Here is a 21,538-nt window from a genome sequence, read left to right on the forward strand (position 1 = left end):
GCTGTCTTCCCTAATAGAGTATTGCGTTTTGTTCCAAAAGGCAGTTAATTTATTCTGTGTGTAGTGTGAGGTAGGGATCTTTCATTTATTTATTTTTCTATTGGAAAAGCCAGTTAGTTGTCCTAACCTCGCCAGCCTTTCCCGCTTCTCTGGACTGCCACCACCATCCCATCCAGGTTTCCACAGGGACCTGCGTCTGCTTTGGGCTCTCTTCTCCTGACCATATTGCTTATTCTTGTATCCATGCCTGAAAGTTTTCATTATTGAACTTTATAAAAAATATATTATCTGGGCAAAGAGGGGAAGATGATTTGCTTTTTGCTTTGAAGTCATGGGTCTTTAAACCACTGTCCATCGCGTATTTAAAACAGCACTAGCCGATCCTAGAAAAAAAATGTTTTCTGCTCACCTTTCAAGGGCTGATCTGTGGCATGGAGCAGAGGGGAGGGGAGGGGCCTTCGCTTGTCTGTGAAACTGGGTACTTTTACTTTTGGCTTTCCCCTCCCCCGCTCCAACTCTCACCTCCAGTTTTCAGCTTGTGATGTCTTCGACCCATGCTGCGTTCTTCGGGTCCTTACACGTGGGCCAGTGATGGGTACTGGGTAACCGGCCTGTAGTACCAGTTCCGTTGGTTGCTGCCACCCAGACCGCTGTGATAGGCCGGGAGGGTCTGGTGTTTCCTGTTGCCTCACTGCCACCGACAATCTGGATTCCAAAAATAGTAGCCCGAGAAACCACCGTGACCTCACGGGCTCTGTGCTCAAGCTCTGGGACTGTCCTGGCCCCTGGGGCCCGGCGGGGCCCTGCTCCCCGCCAGAGAGACGCGGGGCGCCAGCCGTCTGGACGGGCTCCGGGGCCGCCCTGCCTGAGCACCCGCGCTCTGTCCCCTCCCCGCAGACAGTCACCCGCAGGGCCAAGGTGGCGCCCGCCAGGAAGATGAGCCGGTTCCTGAAGCACTTCACGGTCGTGGGGGACGACTACCACGCCTGGAACGTCAACTACAAGAAGTGGGAGAACGAGGAGGAGGAGGAGGAGGAAGAGCAGGAGGAGCAGCCGCCCGCCCCGGCCTCGGCCGAGGAGGGCAGGGCCGCCGAGCCCGCGGGCGCCCCCGACTCCGCACCCAGGCACCCCCGAGAGTTCAGGGCCACGCTGCGGAAGCTCTTCAGCTCCCACAGGTTTCAGGTAGGTGGGCAGAGGCCGGCGACGCCTGGGGTGGGGCAGAGCCGTCAGCTGAGAGTCACGAGGCCGGGTGGGGGGCGGCTCTGCCACCGCCTCATTCACTGTGCAGGTGTCCCCCGAGCACTGACCACGTGCCAGGCGCCTGGGTACACAGGGCAGGTCCCGTGTTGTCAGGGATTAAGTCATGACCCAAAGGCCCGTCATCTGATGAGTAGATAAACAAAATGTGATAGAGCCACGCGATGGAATATTATTCAGCCGTGAACAGGAGTGAGGCACTGACTCCGGCTACCACGCGGATGGCCTTGGGAACATGATGCTGAGTGAGAGAAGCCAGGCACAGGCGGCCACGTAGTGTGTGATTCCATTTATGTGAAATGTCCAGAACAGGCAAATCCATAGACACAGAAAGCGGAGCGGTGGTTGTCACAGGCTGGAGGGACGGAAGGATGAGCGGTGACTGCGTCATGGATACAGGGCTCCCATCTGGGGTGGTGCACATGTTCTGGAACTGCGTAGTGGCGATGGTGCCACAGCCTTGGGAATAGACTTAATGCTGCTGAACTTTATGCCAAGTTTAAAGTGGTTAACAGGGTACATTTTATGTTATGCAAATTTAACCACACACACACACACACACACACACACACACAAAGTAAATTAAAGGGTAAACATTGGAGGCAGGGAAAAACCGTTCCTGAGGTTATTCAGCAAGCACTGTGTGCCAGCCCTGAGTTATCAGGGCCCAGAGGGTCCCGTGCCTTACTGATTCAGCGCCTGGGGGCCTCGGTCTCCTCTTTTGTGGGCTGATGCCAAAAGCATCTGCCAGGCTTGACACGCTGCCAACTTCCAGGTGTGGTTTTGGGGAGAACGTGAGAGGGAGACGTGGGCTTCAAAGAATAGCAAAGGGTCGAAGCCTTCTACAGAGTTTGGGATCTGTCCCAGCATCTTCTGACTTTGCAGGATGCACGAAGGTGGAGCCTGGCCAGCCCTCTGAGCCCCACCCCCCAGCCCTCAGGCGGGCAGGCAGGTGTCCAGGGCAGGTCTGAGTCCCAGGAGAATGCAAGAGCCCAGGGACGTTGGGGAACCCCAAAGCCCCTTGTCAGCCAGTTGCCAAAAGGAGCCATTTGGGGGAACTCTGGACCCAAATAATCCAGTTCCTACCAAGAGCCAGTGTCCCTTCTGGAAGCACAGAGAAGCAGCCCTTGCCTCTCTCATCACTGACTCTGTTCCAGGGAAAATGGAAAAACTTTTATTTTGTTGGGTTTTGGTTTTTTTTTGCTTTCATGTGGCTTAGAGGAAGAATGCAGGCCTGGGAGCCCGGCACAGTGCTTTCCTCTGCGGCTGTGACAGAAAGGGAAACGTGGTATTAAGTTGTTGGGGTTGAAATCCCAAACCCTCAATTTCAGGAGCAGAAGGAAGGAGCCAGCTTCCTTCCAGCTGCAAGGAGAGCTGTGGACCATCCCCTTCTGGGAGGTGGTTTCTCAGCACCTGTGTGCGAGGCGGGGGGTGGGGAGGGTGTCAGCGGTAGGCATGGTGGACAGGTCCCTGTCCTCACTCATGGAGCTTCCATGCTCAGCAGAGGCAGCCATTCCAGAAACCACTAGACAGACACTGGTTACTAGTGCGGAGAAGCCCTCTGCAGGGAAACAGAAAGGGAATCTGAGAGGCCCCGGGGTGGGGGAGACCTGTCTGGGATGGGGAGGCCGAGGAGGACCTGGAGGAGGTGACATTTCCCCTAACACTGGCGACCTCTTGGTGCCTGGGAAGACGCTCAACCAACTGAGCCACACCAGCTGGGCCCAAGACGTTTTTATTAGGTATTTCTTTGCCATCTAGGAATTAGCAGTTTGGTCTGAGAGATGCTGGGAAGCAGTGCGCGAGGAAGAAAAAGACAAGTAGCGATGGCGGGTCAGTGAGCGAGCTGTCCCCAGATGCCCTGGTCCAGGCGCTGCCGTGAATAGGCTGGGAAGGTGGCGGGAGGAGGGGCTGGCCCCCGTCGGGCTCCCCGCAGGGTGCTCAGGCTGTGGTCAGCAGCCTCGCATCCTTGGCATTTTCCCCTGGTGGTTTCATCCAGATGTTTCCACACCAGCCCTTGAGAGATGGAAGGCGGGTCTCCATTGAGGTCTCCTGGTGTCTCACTGCTCCCCTCGGTCCGCAGGTCATCATCATTTGCCTGGTTGTCCTGGACGCCCTCCTGGTGCTGGCCGAGCTCATCCTGGACCTGAAGATCATCCAGCCCGACGAGAACAACTACGCCGCCCGGGTAGAGTGTCAGCAGCCCTTTGATATGGTTCACATCTGGTGTCCGCACTGAAGGGGGTCCGAGTGGGGTGGATAGCACCCGCCTTGAGGCTCACGAGGGCAGTCTGGTGCTTTTAGTCTAGGGCAGAGGAAATGTCTTCCTTTCTAAGTTATAGATCAGCATTTACTACAAGCAGGAAACTCTCCTTTCACCTGATGGCTGTCCTAGACCTCTGAGCGGGAGCGAGTCTCCGATTCCAGAAGGGGGTGGGGGTCTGGCCAGGAGAATGATACTGTCCCGTCCCCCTAGAGGCAGACCCGCTAGTGCCCCTGTAGGCGTCCTGATGGGGTCCCTAGGCTGGAGCCATCGGGGGATGTAACGCCGTTTACTCCCGGATTCACGCTTCCGGCCGAGTTCCTCCCAGACATTCGTCCAAGGCTTTGCTACAAGACTTGGGGCCGAGTTGCCCACATCAAAGCCCAATAAGATGCGAACCAGGGTTTGCAGCCAAGAAAGTAAGGATTTATTAAGGGGGTCGCAGGTGAGCTGCTGTTCAGAAGACCTGGTTCCCCCGTGGCATCCAGGGGATGGACTTTATAGGGAAAAAGTCATTGATCATGGTGACTAAAGGAGTCAGGGTCGTGGTCTCTGCTGACTGGTTGGCGCTAGGGAAGGGAGTAGTTGATCATGGTATCTGGTCCCGATGTCCGCCATGGCGTCGTCCTGTCTGATTTTGCAAGGATGTGTTTGGTGGGATCCCTCTGCTTTCCTGGGAGCTGAGGCCAAGATGCTTTCTTTAGTTTGAAAACTCGGCCTCACTAGTGCATAGCCCCAGGCCCTTGCTCCTAACACTACTGGATGCTGACCAGAACCTCACTGTCCCGAGGGCTTCATGATTAAGCAAAAGACAGGGAGGTGGGTGAGTCAGGTGGCTGGGCGAGGCCAGTTTGAGTCAAAGGAAAAAAAAAAAAAATCAAAAGAAAAGACCAAATTAAAGGAAGTAAGGTTTCCGTTGGGTACAGCATCTCTGTGCCAGTAGGCATGGTGAATGTTTTCAGTTCTGCCATCGCCCAGCTGTCCTTCCGAGAGCAGAGCGGAGCCGTCTAGGGCATCCGGCTGTTACCTGCCCGGTGCTGGCACGGGCTCGGGGCCGGTGGGCGAGTGGGTCTCCGGCGGCCTGGCAGGCGCGCTCAGGCCAGCTGGCCGGGGCGCTGCCCTCACTGTGCCCCCTCGCCCTCAGGTGTTCCACTGCATGAGCATTGCCATCCTGGCCTTCTTTATGATAGAGATCTTTTTTAAAATCTTCGTTTTCCGCTTGGAGTTCTTCCACCACAAGTTCGAGATCCTGGACTCTGTGGTCGTCGTGGTCTCCTTCATCCTTGACATTGTCCTCCTGTTCCGGGAGCATGAGTTAGAGGCTCTTGGGCTGCTCATTCTGCTCCGGCTGTGGCGGGTGGCCCGGATCATCAACGGTACGTCCCCTGGCTCCCGGGCTGCGGAGCAGAGAGGAGGGTGGGCGGGCCCGGGGTGGGCACAGAGGCCGCGGACCAGGGTTTCCATCTCCGTCTCCTCCCCCTGCCTGTGGGGGAGCGTGAAGCGGTCAGACCTGGCGTCCCTCTGCCTCTGTGGCTAAGAATCGGCGCCCAGACAGGCTCTGAGAGGAACTGCCTTTCTCCTTTAGGCCGTTTCCATGGTTGTTGGATGTTTACGGAAAGGGTTAGACTAATCCCTGAAGAGAATTTTATCAGACCCTATCCCACCTTGTGGGGGTCCATCCAAAAGGGGTGCAAAGAAGCTGAAAAATGATTTACACTAGATCCCACCCCCTTTGAGAGAAGCACAATACGTGTTAGTGTGATGAAGGCTCTGAGGACTGTAATATTGTCCAAATTGACCAGTTTACACTTTCTAGGGAGGTAACACTGTTCACATGCTGTAGCTTTTCGCTCTGGAGTTCACAATTGGGGTAATACTGCTTATTTCAGGTAAAAATCCAATGCCTTGCACACCCTGTTTGTACGGGAGTCCTGTCTCAGAGAAGCCATGTTGCTGCTGTGATTTATTTTTATTGATTTGAGAGAGGGGGAAACATCGATGTGAGAGAGACATTGATTGGGTGCCTCCCGCACATGCCCGACCAGGGCGGGATCGAACCAGCAACCCAGGTACACGCCCTTGACTGGGCCTCGACCCCGAGACCCTTCGGTGCACGAGCCGACTCTAACCACGGCGCCACACGACCGGGCAGCACCTTTGTGCTTTTGCGCACACGGCTGCTGGGCAGTGCTGTCGTGAGCAAGCTCTGTGGTAAGGAGCTTAACTTAGGCTCACTGCTCAATGATTATTTTTAAGGATTTTTCAGCCCATGGGAACTGAAGAGAAACATTTCACACCTAGGTGCCAAGTAGCTCAGAAATGAAATCCATTTCCACTCGTCTGTCACCGCTCTTCCCAACTGTATACGTTTTTAAGTAACACAGATATTTTTTTCTAGTGGTTAAATTAGAAACCAATATCATTAAGACCCTCAATTATTTTTCAGGCATAATTATCTCGGTTAAGACACGTTCAGAACGGCAACTGTTGAGGTTGAAACAGATAAATCTACAGTTGGCCACCAAGATCCAGCACCTTGAGTTCAGCTGCACTGAGAAGGTAAGAAAGCACTTCCGGGGATGTCAGCTGTGTGCGGTGGCCCACCTTCAGCACAGCGCTGCTCACACCAGGCCTTCGCTCAGGTGGTGCCCTGAGCCAGGAGCGTCCCTCCCCTTGGCCCAGTCTCCCTCGCCCTTTCAGAGACGGCTCAGGCATTGCCCCCTTCCCAGAGCTGTGCCAGGTGCCCCCCCTCTTGTCACTGCTACTGTCCATTGGACCCCATCTGACTGTAGCAGTCGCCCTCAGTGGAACAATTCCACAAGCTCCAGAGCTTTCCTTCAGCGCTGGGCCCCTACACCTGGGGCTCACTGATTGTTGGTCACATCTCTGGTGAGGCTCAGGAGGTAAATTCACATATTTGTCTGCTTTTGTAACGACAGGAACAAGAAATTGAAAGACTTAACAAGCTACTGAGACAGCATGGACTTCTTGGGGAGGGGAAATAGAGGCACCCCTGCCCCACTCCAAAGAGAAGACCTCGCCCCGCGGTTCGTGCCTGCGGACATGACCGCCGCCTCTCCCAGGGCCGGGCTGTCTGCAGGACGGGTTTGGTGTGATGCCTTTGCCTGCCCCCACCCAGATGGGTTCTGGAGGGCCAGTCTTTGGAAGGCTCTGTCTCTGCCTTGGAGTGGCTGAGAGCTTCCTGTCCCATTCCCACCCGTCCTGGGTCACCAATGTATCAAACGCTGTTTTCTCATGTTGAACACTTTACTCTTGCTTGAAAATGTACAATGAGGCTGGACAGTGACTAGCTGTATATAAAGTTTAATCTCATCAAATGTACAGTTTTCACGTTCCGCATGGATACTGAGGCAGCCTTTCATTTGAGCGCCCTGGAAGAAAACAAAAAGGAAGGTCCTTTAGCCAGCAGCCCGTTCGGGAAAGGCCTCTTCTGTCTCCAAGCTGTTCTGACCCGCTCGTCTTAGGGAGCGTGTCCTCGGGCCCAGCCCCTCCTCCGCATCACACAGCTGCCGGTGGCTCCACCTGCTTCCGCCCCCTGGCAGCAGCTTTCCCGGTTACTGTACAATTAGTGTATAAAATAAATGCTCCCCTTCCTCCGGGCCCCCCGCTACATTCTCTCCGGCTCAGCTGCTTGGAGCCGCTCTGTGGCACCCCACGCCAGCCTGCCAGCTGGAGAGCTAGCTAGCGGCAGTGCCTGGTGCAGAAATGCCAGTCGGACCCAAGACTCCACTGTAATTAACATGACATTTGGGGGAAGATCCCCTCCTGAGGCCTTGTATTCTCCTTCCATGATCTTATACAACAGTTTGCTATTTTTGTACTCATTTCAATGGGGCCTGAAAAGGAGAGAAAACCTGAACTAAAAACGATGACTATTTTAACAGTAACTCATTAAAACAGGGATGAGTAAATGGATAAGCCCCCAACGCCTGTGCTCCTTCAAAGTCTGTTCTCTTTACCGTCTTCCCAAAGGTGCAACTTGGTTTCCACACACGGTCTGTGTGTTGAGTGCTCTGGGAATGACCAAGATCGGATGGTCCCCATTCTAAAGTCACACCAAGTAGAATAAAATTTCCAAAAGGAGGGAAATGAGTGAGGAGGGGACGTGTGCAGGTTTGGGTTAGAAGCGTAATAAAATGGGATGTTTCTGAGGGGCCCCGCACCCACTCTGTTCTAGAGGTGTAGCCTCGTTTCCTTAATTAATGACTTACGTCAAACAAACGGGAAGAAGAAATTGAAGGGCAGCCTGGCGTTGATGCTTGGCCGAGCCCTGAAGCCCGCCTCTGCAGGTGCAGACACATCCACAAAAGTAACCGTGGTGGAGATAAGAATTGTCCTTTCACTTCCCGAGTCGGCCTGTAATAAAGCGAGAGTGATGCAGCCTCGCCCCCAGCGTGCTGCCAGGAAAACAGAAGGGACGCCCTCCGGCTCGTCCCCGCCGACCACCGGTCAGCTCGTGGTCTGGCAGGCACGTGGATGAGAGAGTTTCTACCAGGCTGTCCTAACTAGCACATCAGTGTCAGTCACAACTCGATTTTCACTGAGAATTGTAGGGATCAAGGCTAAACAAGAACACTCCTGTGAATAAACCATGGTCCCTGGAGGTGCTCTAAGTGTAAGATGGCGACTGCTACCCTGTTTTAGGAATCCAGATGGTTTGGGTTTTAATTATAATCTTTTTCACAAAGTAATAAATTTTACTACCGCACTTGAGTTTTGTCTGGACTTGTGTCTTAGCGCCTGTACCCTGAACTAAAGTCAGGCCCACCTCGGGAAAGGATGAGGAGAGGAGACTTGCAGTGACACCGACGATCTTCGCCTGCGGGTTCAGCAAGGACCCGTATTTGGTCCACTTCACGTCTATAGCCAAAGCCACCGGCAGCTGGCAAGAACCCTGCAAACAAAATGCCACGATTAATCAGCTTGGCTGTTACACAACCTCAGGTTCAAACTTAATCTGCAGCTCAGGGTTTTAATTATAAAATGTTTCACGTTACAAAATGTTCTGAACAAGAGAATGAATAGACTCTCGAGGTTCAGATGAAAACTGCTTAGAGGAAGCACATAGTTTAAAGTACTCAGTGCTCCGAAAATGTTTTAACACCTGAAGCTCAGTTTTTCCACTCCCTCCAAGTCCTCCTGTTTCTAAAGAGGCCAGCGTTACCAGGGAGCTGTAAGCCCAAAACCCATCCGTAGAACCTTCGGGGCCTTGCCTGCGCTAACTTCCCCTCCCTGTTGACATGGACCTCAGAGACACCTTAGGAGAGGAACTGGCACTGGGTGGGAGGAGAAAGGGGACGGTATTACTAATAGACACTGAACCTCATTGCATATCACGTTAAAATGCACTTACAGGAAATTTAAGTGCCGTCTTTTCATTTATCTGATTTCATCAATTGGCAATGAAGGTGTTACACTGGGGTACACGGGTGGAACCTGTAAGTTGTCAAAGATACTGCCAACTCTCCATGGAACCACGAGCACCGGTGCCATGATCAAGCTGCCCGGTTCAGTTTGGACGCCATGGGAGCTGGGCCTGAGGCCTCTGACCCAGGGCCTTTGCTTGGTCAGCCCAAGGGAAAGGTGGTTTGAAAAATTTCCACAATAACAGGTTTAAAAAACACATTTCTTCAAGGCATGAAAAGCCAGCAGGCCTGCTAAATTTGGTGCCTTGCCAAAAAGGCACTGGTGGGATCCTTAGCTTGGAACTGCCTCTTAAGCCATTTGCAGGCTGAGAGATCCTCGGATATCCTGTTATTAGGAGGAGAGGCAACAAACAGCTGGTATAACGGAGCTTAGCAGATGCTCTCACGGCTGCTCCCTGGGTTTCCTGGAAGGTTGGCGCAAAACCCACCCCAGGCCCTGAGCCCCCTGGACCAGCACAGACCCTGGCAATGCTCAAGTCCTCACTGCCCCCTCTCCTGCCAGCCTGTTCTCCCTTCTGAGGAGAAAGTAATGACTGGATGTCCTAACCCATCTCCAAGAAGCCAGAAGCAATTTGCCTGGTTCACTGAGGCGGCAGAGCTGAGCCAAGACGTAGCAGCTGAGCAGCCTCTGGTGGGAAGGGTGGGATCGGAGCTAGCGAGCTGGTCCTCACCCCCTCGGTCCCTGTGCTATAAATATGCTCAGCGGATAATGAAAGGCCTGGGGAAACTGTGACAAGAAAGAGCTGGGCAACTGGAGGGTGCAGGGAGGGCAAGCCTCGGTGACGGGGCAGCCCACACTGACGCTGAGACAAAAGAGGGAGGTGGGCAGAAGAATCACGTGATCAGGAACCTATTTGTAGGATGTCAACTTCCATTAAACTCTTGGGAACTTCTGAACTGAAAGCTCTCGCACGTGGGCCGCCTCCACAGACCAGGGAACAGTGGGCGGGACAGCTCTGGGGGTGAGAGGGTGTCTCAGTCTTTTTGAGACAGTCCTCACACCCGTCTCATGTCTCAGGGCCTAGGGGCCTCCTGTCACACCAACAGCGACAGTAGGAATGGTCAGGATGGTGACCAGTAGCCGTTGCCGTTTATGGAGTGACCGCTAGACACCATGAACGTTACTTCATTAACTCAACAGTCCCACGAGATCGGAACCATAACCGTCATTCCCACGCCACAGGGGAGGAAAGAGGCCCAGACCCACAAAGTCAGTGGCCAAAGGCCACAGTGTTAACAAGGGGCAAAACCCGTATCCAAGGTCCAGGCCTGTCTCATAAGGAAGCCCCAGCTCCCGCCCACAGCCATCTCCGCCCATGGGGGGCAGGCGGAAGAAGAGGTGGCCAGCCCGTGGCTTTCGGCTTCTCCCCTTTACCTTCACGTAGGGTGCCTGGGTGACTACGTGGACAGGCACCCAGTCCTGCACATCCCGGGCCTGGGAATTCCCAAAGGGGGCCACGTAATCTGGGAAGCCCTGGCCCTTCAGCAGGCTCTTCACCTTCTCCACGACAAGCGGGCACGTGACGGCTCTGGTCAGCCTTTGGGAAGGAAAGGGGTCACTCGAATGAGGCCGTTGCTCACACCGGGAGTTTCTACAGGCTCGACAGCATGCCTGCCCTCTCGCTTGTTCTCACTCCCCACACGGTGGACCGTTTAAAAGCAGCCCCGGTGTCTCTAACTTGGAGGAATCTTCACTGGCCAGGGAGATGAATCCAAAACCGTGTTTCCCAGACGGGGTTCCATCGAGAGGCTCTGTACAAGAGGTGCTGCAGGGCCAGAGGTCTGGGCAATATTGCATACCCGAAGACACTGGCCTGTTAAAGGCTCTGGGGAGTCCTACAGTAGGAATCATGTTTTTAAAACATACTGAACCACAGACCTACCCCTAGTGACACCTTGTGGAAAAGCCGGTCTAACGTGATCAGAATAGTGTAAATGGTGCATATTGGTCTAACCAAAACAATGACAGATTCACCCTGGGGAGATGGAGGGGCGGGAAGGCAGGATGGGGGGGCAGGACAGGAAGGGGGAAAGAGCCAGGTTTCCGTCTTCCATAGCAGGAACTCAGGAAACAACCTACAAACCTAAAATATCAAGCAGCAGCATTATGTGCAGGCTATTGAAAGATTTGGGGGTAAATTTCCAAAAACTGAGCTACAAGAGTTAAAAACGATTGCCTCTGGGGCGGGACAAGTGAGGGTAACAACTGTTTTTATAACAAACCACGGAGAGCTATTTGACATTTTACATGACACGCATGTTTGAGCATAAAAGGGTAAATGAAAAGCAGACCGCGTTCAGGCTTTCTCTTACTGGGTTTGTTGTGTTGTGTGTAGTACATTAAAATTCAGGACATAGGAAGGACTTTCAGGGAAAGGACGTTTGCTGAGAACATCCTTTCCCTGAAAGTGCTATGCAACCTTAAAAACAAAACGTGCAGAGCCCTGAGGTTTTTTCTCTGCCCTATTTGACTTTACAAATGGTTGTAAGTTTCCCTTTGAACCATGACACACAGTTTATGGCTCTGAGAATTAAAATTAGAAGTTAAAAAACTGTATTATAAAGGCATTGTCATAATAAAGTGGTTGTGGCTTATTACGGGCACTCGTCAGCCGATGCAGATTCCGATTGCCACGGGGAGGGGAGAGATGTTTTATTTTCTGATTAACACAAGCAAGTTCCATCAGAAACGAGTTACTCCCTTACCTTAGTTTACAGCCAGACTGCATATTGTAACCAAATAACACTGGAGTCCGGATCCCCTCTATGGCCAAGCAGTCCTGCTCGGCTGTGCTACGAAGAACAGTAAGTTGTCCGTATCTATTCGTGGTCTGAATAATCCCAGACATTCATGGGAAGTTAAGGGAGAACCTTACCCAGGACGACAGCAGCCTGATTCTCAGGAAACAGTGGCACATGTGACACGAGACACAAGTGAGACCCAAATACCTCTCCTCTGGGCCTCTGGTACTTTGACAGCTATTCCCCAGGAGACAGTACAACACTTATAACTATTTTCCTTGATTAGTGATCCTCAGAAGAAAAAAATCTTCAGAAACTGGCCCTTCAAAATTAATTCCAAATTTTCAAAAATCGCTTACATTTGTTTGATTCTCTGTGAAATGAAATACATCTAAATGTCTGTCAGCTTTTCAGTGATAAGATTTTCATTATAAAACACTGACATTTTCCTGGGTCATGCTGTTTCATCCCCAACCTCCAGTCCCCAAGGAGCCCCACTTGCTGTGCGGCCAGAACCACCCCTCGCCAGAGCCACCCAGAGGAAGCTCTGGCCGAGATGGGTCCCCCAGCCCACAGGACCCTCGGTGGTAGAGATGCGCGGCTCACGCACGTGGACGGCGAAATCGACCTTCTCCATGGAACCAGAAAGGATACCCTTTGTGAGGCCGGAATCCGGCAGCTAGCGGGAGCCCCACAACGTAACCAGGGTTTCCACTGAGAGGAACTGGCTTTGTGTTTTGCTGAAAGACAATGCAGAAATGCCCCCACATAGTTCTCACTTTAATGAGGACGCCGCAGGGGGGAAACGAAGTGCTTCTCATAATAAAATCCAGGATTACCGACCAATGAAACAATCTCTCCCCTACTCAGAACCAGAGCTGTACCTGCCGAAGGCAGGAGCATCCGCCGGTAAAGAACAAGCTCCCCGCAAGGACTTGGTCCCGGGGAAAGGACACAGGCCTCTGCCTCGTTCATTGTGAACCCCAGGGCTCTGCGCAAGCGTCGCTCAGCACGAGGGGGTAGATGCGGCAACACTTCCAAGCTGAGCGTCTTTGTTTGCTAATGAGCTAGGATTTCTTCTCACTTGGCAATGAAATACTTGTACAAAACGTATCACACTCACCTGGATGAAACGAATTTCAAACTTTTGCTGGAGTGGGAGCCCTGCGTGGCTGACTGTCCCCAGGAGCAGAGAGAGGTCAGCTTTTGTTATTTCACCTGCATCCGTGTATGTGAGACTGTACTTCACCTAAAAACAAGACGACACTCCGAAGTCACCTGCTGTTGTGACATTTCCGTAACTGGGTTAATAACTCTAACAAAAGATATACAGAAGGCAGATGTTTTCCTACTTCTCCACTTGCTGAGGCCCTTCTCTCCTACGGGAGGCGTGATGTCAGTCAGCCTCACCCCTGCTGACGATCAGGGCCATGTGAGCCTCTCTGTACCCAGTTACATAAGCTCCAAGTCAGCCGGTCTGGGCAGGATATAAACAGTCTATCACCGCAGAGGAAACACTAAAACAAAGCAATGGCCCAAACGACAAATTGTGATGTGTTCTTGTAAGTCTCTGGGTTTGTGGAGAAAAGGGCCACATGATTATTTCAGAGACAGAGAAGTGTCCCCTGATGGGACAGCAGAAAGGCAAGCAGGAGGCCAGGCCAAGAAAAGCAACCCCACCGCGCGGGCCAGAGCCCCGTTGTGGAGGGCGTCCGGGTGAACCCAGGACCATGCAATCTGAGTCTGCCACAAATAGGTCAAGCTTACAAAGCCAAACTGGGCACCTACCTCCAGGACGACGTTGGTGCAGATTTTAACAGTCCCAGCCTGGACAAGAGCCTGCTCCAGTATACCCGTGTCTTCCAGCCGGGTGAGCGTTTTATTTAGAGACTGAACGACGATGGACTGGACAGTGATAGGGACCTGCGACATAAAGGAGGCCTGGATTACTGAGGACACCGCAACAGAGGTGAACAGGTTAATATAACAAAGCACTTGAAACAAACCTCCACTGATGCACTGCCAAGCAGGGGAAGCAGGCTACAGATCACTAGTCTATCGATACCTCCTGGGACAGCCACGGGAATAAAAGCGGCAGGGCGGGCTGGCTTCCTGCATGTCCCATTCAATCACATCCCAGCCCAGACTGAAGAACTAAAGCATCCTTAACAATAAAATCATGGGGCCATAACGTAACCTCTCACTGATGGGTCAGCAGACACTGACAATGGTTCCAAGCAATCATCAGGGGCTTCACTTAACGGGGATTCAATTTTTAATTCCTGAATCTCTAACAGACCTTGGAAGCTGCTTTTAAAAAAGAAAACTTGGGCCCTCGCTGGGTATCTCAGTTGGTTATAGCATCGTCCCAATATGCCAAAGTTGCGATTCAATCCGTGTTACACCCTAGGGAGAGCTCTGCCTGAGATTTCATTTGAAAAAGCCCCGTAACTAAAACAAGTTTGAAAACCACTTCACAGAAGAGCAAACCCAGGCCCACACACAGTAGTGTGAAGTTCAAAGTCACGCGCCTATTTCCTTTCAAATATCCACCTCAAGCACGTGTGTGTCCAGAGACTTAGTGACATCAGTGACGGGAGGCATCGCTGTCCTGAGTGCTTCCTGTGTGCCAGATGCCGCACAGGGCTCCTCATGTGCATCGAGGCTCATCACCCGCTTGACAGCTTGGGGGACTGAGGAGCATGGCACACAAGCGAGTCCTGGCAGAGCTGAGTTCTAAATACAGCAGACCAAGGCCACAGACCTTGGGAGACTACGACAAGGCCACGGCTGTATCACAGGCAGGCACGGGGCACGGACCCAACAATAAGAGGTGGGTCCACGCTCTGCCTCCCTGACAGATCCACAAAGAGACGCTGGCCGCCCCCCCAGCCTGGCAGAGCCCTGGGCTGGGGCCGAAGGCTTGGAGAGCCTGCCCACGACTCGACCCCTAAGCTCCACTGAGATGCTCGGTCCGACCCGGGTGTGCCCACCCCTGGGGGAAGCGTCCCGCTCTTCCGACAGCCCTCCTGACCGGAGACCAAGAAGCTATCAAGGGCCGCTGGCAAGCACAGGGCCAGTCACGCCGGCGTGTGACACAAAGGGTCGGCCAGGAGGGGTCTCCCCATTTCCCTTCTGCTTGCCTGCTGACCGGTGTTTTGTTCTTGGCAGTAAGGTCCCTTCTGATCATAAGTATGTTATTTCCGAAGGCTCGGAGGGCTAAGAACGAAATTCCCATTAAAAAATAGTCTTACCTTTGTTTCTGAATTAGGTACCTAGACAGAAAGAAACAAGAGATTTTGTTGAATACAACAAAAGGAGCGTTTTTATTGCTTTTTTCAGGCTGTGGGTTAAAGGGCCTGTGCATCGTATTAAAGACTTCACAGAGGAAAACAGGACCCTCCGTGGAGACCCGCCGTCTGCAGCTTTTTGTTTCGAGGTCATCATCTAAGAGGCACCTTTATGCTCCCTCCCACCCCCGTCTCCTCCGGAGCGGACGCTGAAGGGCCCGGCCAACAGCCAGGCCCAGGAGCCTCCAGCGTTAGCGCAATCCCAGGCGTTTCCACGCGGTCGCCAGTGACACAGCCCCGGGAGGGCGACCTGACCCGTCCTCCCAGTCACTCTCCCTGCACTGTGCTCACTGGCAGGACACCGTCTCTCTCACAGCCTCCCGCCTGGCCTCCCCGCCTCCTCAGCACAGCTCCCTTCTCTAATCACAGGCACCCCCTTTAGGCCACTGGGGCCTTGGGAGGGAGGTGAGGGGGCATGTTTGGGGAGGCCTGTGCCTGCAGGCCGGAGGGAAGACTTCCAGAAAACGGGGATGTCAGAGCACTGGAAGAACTCGCAGGCCTTGATGGCTGACTTATGAGGGGGAGGAGGAAAGGTTACACTTGATTCTGAAAACTGGAGCCCAGATGGATACTGAGGCCATGGACCACCCTTCCCCACCCCCCGAAAAAGAAAATCAGGAGATCCTTTCACAATAATCATGTGGTTTTTAATCACTAAAAAACCCCACATTTTCTCCCCTTGCAGCCCCCTTGCAGTCATCTACCAAACGGGCCAGGGGCCTCTCTCATGTATTCAGGTCAGGCTCTGGTCACTGCCACCAGGAGGAAGGGGCCTCTTCACCACCTCTCCTGGTTGCTTATTTCATCTGCCAACCAAACAGTGGATTTTCTACCCTCTTTTGGTCTGTTTCTCAGTGAGATCTCTCCTTGGTGCTAATATGATTGTTTCTGTCACAGACATTAAGATGTTTTTACAATTTCTAAAGTTTTTGGTTATTAATGTCTTTTTTTTATTCAGGCGACAGACATTATTGGCTACCACCAAAATGAGTGAAAGCAGAGAGAAAAAAATTAATAAAAGCAAAATAACTAGATAAAACTAACTAGATAAAAACTAACTAGATAAAAATTGAAATTATTTTACGTGATTTTTTTCCCCCAGTGTGTTTGGTATCAGTCTACCAAAGAACTGGAGAAAATTTTAAATTTGAGTGTCAATCATGTACTGAAGTTATTCTACACTTGTCATATTTTAAAAGGGTACAAAGAACAGAAAACAAACCTAATGAATCAGCTTCGCTTCAAAATAATTCTTACCCTCAGAATTTCAGGGCTGCTGTAACGAGCCATGCTCAGGGCTTCCATCTCTTCACACTGTTCCAAGTCCATCCTCCTGGTGCACTTAACAGCTTGGTTCACCAAAAAGGCTGGGAGTCGTAACGTCCCCAAAGGGAAAAAAATTAAAAAGAGAAGGAAATTTTCAACTGTCCAATGGTAACTAAAAAATTGTAATCGAAGTAAAATTGCAAAATAATGGCATTATGACACAGATACACAACATGTTTAAAATAGGATTTAAAATTATTTTTCAAATAGGTAATATGTTTCAAAGCCACAAAAAGGTATTGAGAGAAGAAGTCTCCCTCGGGCCCCTGTCCCCCAGCCCCCCACAGACAATTAGCATGTATCTTTCTGGAAATATTCTATGCAAATAAAAACATGTTTATATATATTTTTAGTATTTCTTTCCCCTTTTGGAAACAAATGCACAATATATATTCTTCCCTTTGTTTTGTTCACTGAACCATATACCTTGGAGTTCAGCCTGTCTTGGGACATGAAGGGCTTCCTCTCCCTTTTTAAGGAATAATTAGTATTATATATAGATATGCCATAATTTATTCAACCAGTTCCCCATCACCAACGCTTAAGTTGCCTCGAGCTTCGCTCTTACAAACGATGCTACAATCTATCATTCTGCATGTGGGCCAGAGTATCTGTAGGACCAGCTCCTAGAAGAATGGCTGGATCGAAGGGCACAGTCATTTGCAATTTTTATACATGTTGCTAAACTGCTCTTCACAGAGGTTGTACCAATGTCCCACCAGCTACCCAGGTGAGTGCCCATGTTTCTTAAGCTCTGCCAATCCATTCGACGGAAATGGTACCTCGGCTCAGTTTTAATTTACACTGGTGCTGTTGTGAGCAAGGTCAAGCATCTTTTCAACAGAACACATTTTCCTTCACGTATCAAATGATGCTTCATCCAGCCACAAGCTCTATCGTCCATCACTTAGCTGGCTTCTTCCCGGTGAGGCTGCCTCAGGACGGGAGAGCCAGGCCTGCAGCCTCCCACCGCCAAGAGGATGGCTCCTCGGTTCTGTGATGCTCCTGAAAGGAGGGAGCGGCAGGGCCCGTGGGAGACAGCTGGGTGGGTCGCATCCAGGCTCCACCACCACCTAAGTGAGCCGAGCTTCCCCACAACCGGAGGTGTTAAACAGCTGGGTGGGCTGGTTCAGGCTGGGAGTCCCCATCACAACAGGTACTCAAGCAGGGGCTGCCTGTGGAAGGAAAGACTTGGGCACCCAACTCCATAACCTCTGAGGCTGCTTTCAACTCTTAAGACTCTCGGTTTCTAGTTATGAAGTCTGTTTCATTGTGGCTACTACAAACTTAAACTAAACAAACTCTGTTTCAAGGAGAAAGAAACCTGCCCGCTCTCTCACCTGCAGGGTTATTGTCGGTGCACAGAGATGATGTAAGGGGGGAAGGAAATCTCAAAAATGAATGTGACGTCTGCAGAAGAGCCCCATACTGCAAAGAGAACAGCCAACAGTTGCCGTGATGTTATTAAGATGTTTATCCAACACTTACTGGGCACCTACTACGTGCCAGGCAGCATCTCAGGCATCAGGAACACAGCAATGAGCAAAAAAAACAGATAACTTACAATGGCAGGATATTTGCAACAGGCTGGACAGACACGTTCTTGGCTCACCTCATATTTAGTAGTATCTGGGGGATCTGGTTCCTTTGTTAAAGAAACATCTGATGCTGCCTTTGATGAAAAACCATCAAATGTTTTCATAAACTTATCAAAATTGTTTTCATCGGGCTCTTCTGGATTAAGAAAGGATAATGCAGGTTTATCTGTTTTTTGAAAAAGCATTTTAAATCAGTATAAAATACATGTGTATTATATACAACATATATAATATTTTGAAACAGTTTTAGTAGCAATAAGACATGTGGAAAAAAATTAACTGTCTCTATATTTACTTCCCCCAGGATTTCTTGAATCTAATGAAATAATCAGTATCCTCAGGCCTGGCCTGTTTCTCCAACAGTGGGGAGCAACGGTTTCTAAAGCCACAGACAAACAGCGCAACAGAAGCCAGGAGTAATCAAACCACTTTCTCCAGCCCATGGACCGAGGAGCCCGCTACATAAACCTCTAAGTGGAAGCTCTCCCCCGATAAAGACCCTGTGTCTGCCCTCACACAGCCACCTCCGGTGTCCGGGAGACTACGTGTTGTTCATGGGAAAGGCAGAAGGGAACAGGCTGGTAGGTTCACTGGGCTGGTGTTATGTCAGAGAACATGACAACGACTGACCAGTCACTACTCCAGGTTACAAATCGCAGAGCATACGCCTAAGTTTTCAGTTATAAGGGAACAAAACCAAAATATAAAGACATTCTGAAAAGATGATAAAGCTTAACCGATACAACTATAAATGTCTCTCTGATCTTTGATATTGCTAACATTTTGCACTTTACCTGTGATTTGGATCGAGACACCTATTTGAGCCAAACGCTCGGATAAAAATAAAGATCCTGTTTTCATGCAAATATTCTAAGTAAAAATAAAAAAGAAAAAAGGAAATTGAAACCAACCATTAAGCCAAGAGGAAATAAAGCAAAAAAAAAACCCTCAGTGCCTAAATAAATCTATATTCCTATGCATGTCTACATATCATAAACACTTTTGAAATAAGAGATCTCAAAAGTCAACTAAACAAGCAGTTTCTTTACTTGTAAAGAAAACGTGTGTGCCCACAGGTCTATAAAGTTACTTGCAGTTTCCTGTGAGATGGCCTCAGAAGATACACCCTAGCCAGACCACAGAAAGATTGCTTTAAATCTAACTAAATTGGACATTTCCCCATATATAAGATCTTTTAAGAAAAAAAATTTTAGAGTTTCACAAAGTGTATCCAATACTTACAGTTTGTAATATGAATGCAGAAAATAGATGGATTGATCTGGTCGACAATTTTAAATACTCTCTGAGGTGGGTTTGCTGTAAAATTCAATGAATAGATGGCTGCTTTTTGGCTACAAAACTGACTATCACCCCTGAAAAAAAAAAAATACAAAGTCTTAAGGCATGTGCACACAATCTGTGTATTATGTTAACTTGTACCGTGTGCTATGTTAACTACTACATGGAGGATACTTACGAAAGTGTGATGTTAGAACTGAATCCCTCTCCCATCTGACTGGAATTAAGTTTATAAATTACATTCTTAAAACTGAATTGAAATGTTTACATAATTATTCTATCTCTGAATATGTTGGTCCCATCCTGAATAAATTAACTTCTTTAAGTGCTGCTGTTTTTTCAAAAAGCTTTGAAATCTGAATTACGAGAAACAGATCTCTCAGAAGAGATTCTTTTTTTTACCCTGTAATAGGTTGGGAATGTCATTTTCTATCACAATGTGAACTGTGAGAATTCCTGGGAGATTTGCGTAGCAGAAAAGTATAAACAAAGCTTTCCTGACTATCTACTTAATTTATTGTTACAGGTACTGAGTCCAAAACAAAAGCTGTAAAATTAAACTGCACCTTTCACCCTAGGCTATAAATAACACTAATTCACTGATACAAAAATGTGAAAAATTATACTCTTTAAAAAGTATACTCTCTCTACTCTTTTGTCTGCACTGTCACCTGGCTGGATGCAAATAAGGGATAGATACTCTTCTACATGTTGGTTTGAATAGCATGGCCTCTGAAGGATGCAAAACTCAGGAAATCAGGTTTCATCCAATGTTATCAAAACTGCATGTGTCACAAACTTACGTGACCACTGGAACTGAGCAATCAGAAAAGACACTGAAATCCACCGAGCTGCAATCGGGATCACAACAGCAGTTGATGTCACACTGTGCTGGAGACAGGTCGCAGACACACAAAGCAGCAACTACAAGAGGAGGAAGGATGCAGAGCCTCACAATCAGCAGGTAGTGACTGCCCCCTGCCACTGCAAGGCACCAAAAACCCATTTCGCACAAACGTCCATCTGATTTTTTGCTACTGCACTTGGGGAGAAGTGAAAATTAGTCAGTTTGAGCGCTCCTCGGTCTGGGGTTTCCCCAAAGTGGCAAATCATCTGGCTCACTGGGAAAGCAGCTTGTGCTCTGCCTGCAAAGACCCCGATTTGGTACGCTGACTGCGAAACCCAGACATCTCCGTTGTTCAGAAATTTTCCAGTGCTGCTGATACTTGAGACAGGTTTAAGAACCAGCGTGCTAAATCACCTGCCCGGCCAGAAGCACCACCAGGGTAATGCTGCAGGTCCCCGGGCTCCTGATTCAGTGGAAGGACCCACCAGGAATCAGGGTTCTGTGCATCCTATGCATTTAATTTTCACAGCTGTCTAGAAACGGTCCGTTTAATTTCGTCTTTGGCTGCAAAGCTGCTCGGACTTCATTCATTAGTACCTTTAGCATTAATGTTGTGCAAAGTACTTTCAAAGATCTGCTACTGTCCCACGGACCCCTCTCTGAGCCTCGGTTTCCTCGTCTGTCTGGCAAATAGCTGCGGCTCAGGGTGGTTGCGAGGATGCCTGGAAACCCTTGGGGATGCCTGCGCAAAGCACGTGCTCGATACGCCTTAACCATCAGCATCACGACAGCCTCCCGGGCTGCCTCCTCCGGGACGGGTCACTGTGGATGCCCCGGGACCCACACCTGGTACCCACCGTCCGTGACCGGGGTGGGCCTGGGACCGGAGGAGGGCCTAGCGGGCAAGGCGGGTCGGGGAGTCGTCGGGGTTGGCTCCACGGAGTTGAGGCCCGCCGTTGTCACCGCCGGGGTGGTCCCAGCCGGGGTGGCCCCAGCCTGGGCGCTCACGGAGGCCCAGCAGGCCAGGAGCACCGGCAGGAGCGGCGGGAGGCGCCGCGGCCCCATCGCCCGGTGAAACCCGGGCGGGCGGCGACGGGGGGGGACCGCGTGTTGCCTGGCAACCACGGCAGCCGGCGCGAGGCATTACGGGAAGTGTCCTGAGAGGCTACGCGAGACTGGGGGGGCTGGGGGCGGGGCCAGGGAGAGGTGGGCGGGACCTGTACGAGGGCGGGGCCTGTGCGATGGGCCGGGGCCGGGAGGTGGGCGGGGCCATGGGACTGTGGGCGTGGTCTGAGCTAGGGCGGGGCCTGGGCGGGGCGACGCAACCGGTTGGGGGACACATTTCGGAACCGCTCTCCTAAGGCTACTAAATAAGGACTTTTGCAGGAGCACGGAGGTGACATCACCAT

General features: G+C 50.9%; 2 protein-coding genes across 3 annotated transcripts in view; one reads left to right on the plus strand and one right to left on the minus strand.

The window, feature by feature from the left end:
* HVCN1 (hydrogen voltage gated channel 1) overlaps positions 1 to 7,432 on the plus strand; it is a 19,711-nt gene extending 12,279 nt beyond the window's left edge. The window contains exons 3-7 of the mRNA XM_087828578.1: positions 898 to 1,182; positions 3,341 to 3,445; positions 4,665 to 4,896; positions 5,967 to 6,079; positions 6,460 to 7,432. Of these exons, the coding sequence (XP_087684704.1) occupies positions 898 to 1,182; positions 3,341 to 3,445; positions 4,665 to 4,896; positions 5,967 to 6,079; positions 6,460 to 6,525 (801 nt within the window). The 3' untranslated portion in view covers positions 6,526 to 7,432. The remainder of the gene's footprint in view (positions 1 to 897; positions 1,183 to 3,340; positions 3,446 to 4,664; positions 4,897 to 5,966; positions 6,080 to 6,459) is intronic.
* On the minus strand, positions 6,769 to 21,194 carry TCTN1 (tectonic family member 1). Of its 2 annotated transcripts, XM_087828576.1 has the most exons (15): positions 20,987 to 21,194; positions 20,086 to 20,206; positions 19,226 to 19,356; positions 17,998 to 18,149; positions 17,726 to 17,813; positions 16,317 to 16,426; positions 14,964 to 14,984; positions 13,498 to 13,632; positions 12,833 to 12,958; positions 12,362 to 12,449; positions 11,674 to 11,812; positions 10,343 to 10,505; positions 8,310 to 8,435; positions 7,753 to 7,897; positions 6,769 to 6,912 (listed from the first exon to the last, which is right to left on the minus strand). In XM_087828576.1, the coding sequence occupies exons 1-14, from the start codon at positions 21,192 to 21,194 to the stop codon at positions 7,754 to 7,756; spliced, it is 1,752 nt and encodes a 583-aa protein (XP_087684702.1). In that variant the 3' UTR covers positions 6,769 to 6,912; position 7,753. The 2 variants fall into 2 exon arrangements, with proteins under 2 accessions (XP_087684702.1, XP_087684703.1); XM_087828577.1 differs by lacking the exons at positions 20,086 to 20,206; positions 20,987 to 21,194 and having other exon boundaries at positions 17,998 to 18,119; positions 19,226 to 19,306.
* Between the last annotated feature and the right edge of the window lie 344 nt (positions 21,195 to 21,538).

The sequence above is a fragment of the Miniopterus natalensis genome, chromosome 20 (genome assembly GCF_054644295.1).
Source record: "Miniopterus natalensis isolate mMinNat1 chromosome 20, mMinNat1.hap1, whole genome shotgun sequence".
NCBI lineage: Eukaryota > Metazoa > Chordata > Mammalia > Chiroptera > Miniopteridae > Miniopterus > Miniopterus natalensis.

Bases quoted from the DNA above. Each gene is read 5' to 3' on its own strand.
- TCTN1 (XM_087828576.1), bottom strand. From the start codon at position 21,194: ATGGGGCCGCGGCGCCTCCCGCCGCTCCTGCCGGTGCTCCTGGCCTGC. The intron at 19,357-20,085 runs GTAAGTTTGTGA...TTTTTTTTTCAG, and splicing joins TGCTCAGTTCCAGTGGTCAC to GGGTGATAGTCAGTTTTGTA. The intron at 18,150-19,225 runs GTAAGTATTGGA...TTCAAAAAACAG, and splicing joins CTGCATTCATATTACAAACT to ATAAACCTGCATTATCCTTT.